Genomic DNA, 5,591 nt, shown 5'->3' with positions numbered 1-5,591 from the left:
ACACTAACATCTACAAATGGTTGTACATTCACGCTTTTTTTCTGGTGCCGCTGCAATTAGGCCCCTATACAAATGAAATAATGTTAAAAATAGCTAAGCATCAAACTGTTGTTTTCTGAAAACTATTTTATTCGTGGGAAAAGTAAATAATGAACCATGCCTGCACGAGAAAGTCAGACCGAATGAATGAGGGGCTATTTAAGTGCGTCTGTGGCAGCGCTTTGAAGTGCAGTTATGCGCCGACGTTTCCTATACCCCCATGGAACACGGCACTCAATGACCTCATTGTCACATTTTCACAGTGAAATGTTACCAGGAGAACAAATCTGTCAATCAAAGAGAACGACCGTATAAATCGTCTTGCCGTGCAGCTAGAGCCTCACTTGCCTTCCTCTATCTGCCCGTCTCTGACCGTCCTCTCCCGCATACATCTTGGACACTCGAAGGAGGCCGTTTGGGACACAGACGACGCGCGAGCTGCGATGGGAACCTGCCAACTCCTCACCCCGCTGGTCATTTCCATGTGCTGTCATATACTCTCAGCCTCGGCCTGGTACGGACTTAGACCTACTTCTTCTCTGGATATTATTACCACCTGTAGGCTTCATACATACAAACATATCATAATAGAGTTTGATGACTATGAACGTGGTCTCACTGGTATTTCTGTGCTTTTTCTCTGCAGGTCGGTGAATAACTTCCTTATGACCGGACCCAAGGTAAAACATGTTTGTTCACGATGCCGGCGTTCTTCTGTTAAATGACATGTAGTGGGACACTTTTATTTTATTAGGCCTATTTGATTTTAATTAGGCTACTCATTTTTTTCTGTAGATGGATATTACTTTGCAAACAACTCCAACTTAACGAAAACATCACGTTCATTAAACCACACCTCATTATTAGTACCCTATGGTTGTTTGACTTAAAAAGTTACATGCCTAATAGGTTTACATCTCTTGCTTCCTCTCGATAGGCCTTTCTGACCTACGCCAGCAGCGTACAGGCCGGCGCGCAGAGCGGTATACAGGAGTGCAAACATCAGTTCACGTGGGACAGGTGGAACTGCCCGGAGAGCGCGCTCCAGTTATCTACTAACAAAGGACTGCGCAGTGGTGAGAATTACTAATTATTGCCTGTTTTATATCTGTGATATACAATAACCAAATACTGCAATGATATAGCCTAGGTAACACAATTACGCAAATCAAATTCAGAAATAAAAGCGGGATGTTGGAGGATTTTCACTCAAATAGGCCTACTTTTTTCTTTTTTTTTTAATGACACGCATGTTTTGATTGAATTGCAGCTACAAGAGAGACGTCTTTCGTCCACGCCATCAGTGCAGCAGGAGTGATGTACACTCTGACGAAGAACTGTAGCATGGGAGACTTCGATAACTGTGGCTGTGACGACTCAAAGATTGGACAGATGGGTGAGTAGTCACACTTGAGTGGAATTTACGCGCAGAAACCAAAACAATTGCGCACAGACAAACCACTCGACATCTAGAAACATATATATATATATATATATATATATATATATATATACACACACACACATAAACTTATGAGCGATGATGATAGTTGGCCTATGCGTCGAGGCCCAAAGAGTAAACCATGCTTTGTGAATTCTTAGGTGGAAAAGGGTGGATTTGGGGAGGCTGCAGTGACAATGCCGAGTTTGGAGAGAAGATCTCCAAGCAGATTGTTGATGCGCTGGAGAATGGCCACGACTCACGTGCAGCTGTCAATCTGCACAACAACGAGGCGGGAAGACTGGTAAGATAAAACTACTCTTAAATTCATTGAGAGCCTATGCGCGATTTCATACATTCGTGTTTGTGCCTGTGGTAGTGCGTAAAGCGTGAATAATTTAACTTTACAATTGACATTTTCAATCACTTTTCAGGCTATCAAGGCGACGATGAAGAGAGCTTGCAAGTGTCACGGTGTGTCTGGGAGCTGCAGCATCCAAACCTGCTGGATGCAGCTGTCTGACTTCAGAGAGGTGGGGAACTATCTGAAACTCAAACACTCCCAGGCCCAGAAACTGGAAATGGACAAGAGGCGGATGAGGGCTGGGAACAGCGCCGACAACAGAGGTGCAATCACCGGCGCGTTCAGCAGCATATCCCGGTCGGAGCTCATCTACCTGGAGGATTCTCCGGACTACTGCACCAAGAACCTGAGCCTGGGGCTCCATGGCACCGAGGGCCGGGAGTGTCTGCAGGGAGGGAAGAACCTGCCCCAGTGGGAGAGACGGAGCTGCCGCAGACTGTGCCACGAATGCGGCCTGCGGGTTGAGGAGAGACGCATTGAAGTCGTCAGCAGCTGTAACTGTAAATTCCACTGGTGCTGCACGGTAAAGTGCGAGAGGTGCACGCAGGTGGTGACCAAATACTACTGCGCGCGCAGGGAAAGAGGACGCAGGCCGCAGAGGAAAAACAAGCGAAAGCACCGCGCGAACCGTACCTGAATCACACAGACAAGACTGTACCTTTGTGTTGAATTTATGCTCATAATTTAAGCATCATTTTATCATTTTGAATGTGTCAATGCTATTCCTGAATCAGGAGTCGTATTATTATGTATCTGCTTTACCATAATTCTCGGTTACTTTATCTCTGGCATGCTATATCACAAGGGTGTCATTCGTTGCCTTTCACTTATTTAATGCACTTTATGTCATATCTTAATAATTCACGCGTGATCTTGGTTTTGCTCTAAAAGTAGTGAAATTGTAATTGGGTCAACAGCACGAAATTGCATGCAGTTTATTTATCATTCGGTGGTACTGCAGATTTGTCTCGTCTTATGTGTTTGGTTTGTTTTTATCACATTTTATATTAAATTCTATTTTTGTATTGAAATTACATTTTGTATTGAAACTTGAATTAAATATTTCAATAGGTTTAAGAGCCCTGGTCTGAATGGACTTTTTGTGTGTTCAAGCTTTGAAATTCTGATTCCATTAGTTTGTTTATTGGTTCCGTGTCTTGGTTTGAATCCCTCCGCGGGGGTCCTGGTGAAGCCACTAATCTGGGTGATGGGATGGTGTTGCCTGCGGCCACAGAAGGAACGGTCGTGTCCTGCCTCTCTTTGAAGTTGTCATAGGCGTTTCCTCGTGCTCATCGCCCAATCACAGTCCTCTGGGCGTCGAGACAAAGGACAAGGGTGCCGTTTGTCTCTCATTCTGACCCTTAAAATAAAGGAGAAAGTTGTATCTCGACATCCAATGCCAGATTGCTCTTTTGGGGTCTGAGGAGATAACTCAACAATGGCTGCATATTCATTGCTTTGGCTCCTGGCATTACTCATTCACTACAAAACTCTTCTTGGGCATGCTTGGTAAGACCTCGCTTTTAACCTTTCTATCTGCAAGGCTCGGGCATTTAATTCACAGCGCGGTTCTCATCTCAACGCGACCAATCTCTTTTTACAGGTCCGTCAGTAATTTTCTGATGACCGGGCCCAAGGTAAGAAAAAACATTTAAATTAGCCGACTTGTTACGCACGTGTACCATTTGTATGCAAGGTTTTGTGGTTATTTTATTATCAGAGCGTCTCTCCTCCAGGCTTATCTGACCTACGCCAGCAGCGTACAGGCCGGCGCGCAGAGCGGGATAGAGGAGTGCAAACACCAGTTCTCGTGGGACAGGTGGAACTGCCAAGAGAGCGCGCTCCAGCTGAAAGAACTGCGGAGCGGTAAGTGTCTGTTACGGTTACAGTCATCAAGTAAAGGTGTAGGCCTACATATTTCAGCTGTCTGTGCTGGAAATCGGTTGAGATCCGTGCGTAAAATGGGAAACCCTACGCGAAAAAAGCGCATGCATTTAAGGATGCCCACATGGAAATGATCATCCCTGCAAATTTAGCCTAAATATGAACATGGCCGTCAATGTCTCCCTCCCTCCAGCCACGAGAGAGACCTCCTTTGTGCACGCGATCAGCGCAGCAGGTGTCATGTACACTCTGACCCGGAACTGCAGTCTTGGTGACTTGGACAACTGCGGCTGTGACATCTCGAGGAACGGTAAAACCGGTGAGAATGGCACTGTGGTTGTATCGTGATTGGGGGGGGGGACACATAAGAATGCCATTAATGAGAGAATGCTATTTACCCTGAGTTATAACATGATCTGGCTACAACACTTGATAAATAAAAATATACAATTCTCACTCTGATGCGTCTTTTTCTTCATGTCTGAGTTATTTCTCCACTTGTCACGTTCTTCTAGGCGGGCGCGGGTGGCTGTGGGGGGGCTGTAGTGACAATGTGGACTTCGGGGAGAGGATCTCCAAACAGTACGTGGACGCGCTGGAGACAGGCCAGGACTCACGCGCTGCGGTCAACCTTCACAATAACGAGGCCGGAAGACAGGTAGGTTTCACGCGCGGTCAGTAGGCTAATGTGGCGCATGTCTTTACGCATTGCTCAAATGTTGTTTAGACACTCTTTTGGTTAACGCACGTGATCTAATAAATTAGTCTTCTTTCATTCACTGTCAACTATATCTTCTCCACTCACAAACTCCTCTCCTGTTTTGAACAGGCCGTGAAGGCGACCATGAAACGCATCTGCAGGTGCCACGGCATGTCTGAGAGCTGCAGCATCCAAACCTGCTGGATGCAACTGTCTGACTTCCGAGACATCGGCAACTTCCTGAAGGTCAAGCACGACCAGGCCCAGAAACTGGAGATGGACAAGAGGCGTATGAGGGCTGGGAACAGCGCCGACAACAGAGGGGCCATAGCGGACGCTTTCAACAGCATCGCACCGACGGAGCTCATCTACCTGGAGGACTCGCCGGACTACTGCGGGAAGAACACCAGTCTGGGACTGCATGGCACAGAGGGCCGGGAGTGCCTGCAGCACGGAGAGGGTTCGTCCCAGTGGGAGAGACGGAGCTGCCGCAGACTGTGTCACGAGTGCGGCCTGCGGGTTTCGGAGAGACGCACGGAAATTGTCAGCAGCTGCAACTGTAAATTCCACTGGTGCTGCACGGTGCGCTGTGAGAACTGCTCTCAGGTGATTGTCAAACAAGTGTGCACCCGAAGTGGCCATGGACAAGGGCATAACAGACGCAGGAATCGCGGGCACAAGCCTAATTGAGAATCTAATCAAATAAAATAACTGTGGCCTATAGGCCGAAATATGGCGGGACAGAATATGGAAAATACTTCCTCTGTTGATCATTATCTCTTTTGCACTTGTCCCTCCTCATCCAATGTCGGTCTGTCGTTTAAATGTTAATTCTAAAATAGATTTATGTAATTGCAGTGTCATGTATCAAATAAAAAAATATTATCCTATGTTTGACCCAACAGGCCTTTTTATTCATATCATTTTATTAGGCTACTGGAATAAGGACACACTGAAATAGCTCATCATTGGAATATGAATGAGGGAATAGGCAACGGTGAATACACTAACTAGGGATTAACATGGTCCGTCAACACCTCGGCTCAGGATAGCTCAATCGTGGATTTAGTCGCACTTTGATGTGGATGTGTCCTCGATGCTACGTTGAAATATTCGACGGGAACAGGCCCTTTGAAGGGAAAGGAAACGGTTTTTCCCGGTGT

General features: G+C 46.4%; 2 protein-coding genes across 2 annotated transcripts; both read left to right on the top strand.

The window, feature by feature from the left end:
- Positions 1-482: 482 nt before the first annotated feature.
- LOC311317469 (protein Wnt-8a-like) lies at positions 483-2,481 on the top strand (the record flags this gene model as incomplete). Its single annotated transcript, XM_084448551.1, has 6 exons — positions 483-553; positions 686-719; positions 977-1,115; positions 1,310-1,435; positions 1,642-1,784; positions 1,915-2,481. The coding sequence occupies 6 exons, from the start codon at positions 483-485 to the stop codon at positions 2,479-2,481; spliced, it is 1,080 nt and encodes a 359-aa protein (XP_084304677.1).
- An 801-nt stretch (positions 2,482-3,282) lies between these two features.
- On the top strand, positions 3,283-5,118 carry LOC311317468 (protein Wnt-8a-like; the record flags this gene model as incomplete). The annotated part of the gene is made up of 6 exons (XM_084448550.1): positions 3,283-3,353; positions 3,448-3,481; positions 3,581-3,710; positions 3,922-4,047; positions 4,244-4,386; positions 4,558-5,118. 6 exons carry the CDS (start codon positions 3,283-3,285, stop codon positions 5,116-5,118), a joined length of 1,065 nt encoding a protein of 354 aa, XP_084304676.1.
- Between the last annotated feature and the right edge of the window lie 473 nt (positions 5,119-5,591).

Source organism: Borostomias antarcticus (assembly GCF_949987555.1).
Source record: "Borostomias antarcticus genome assembly, chromosome: 14".
Taxonomy (NCBI): Eukaryota; Metazoa; Chordata; class Actinopteri; order Stomiiformes; family Stomiidae; genus Borostomias; species Borostomias antarcticus.
This window is presented reverse-complemented; position numbering and strand designations above follow the sequence as displayed.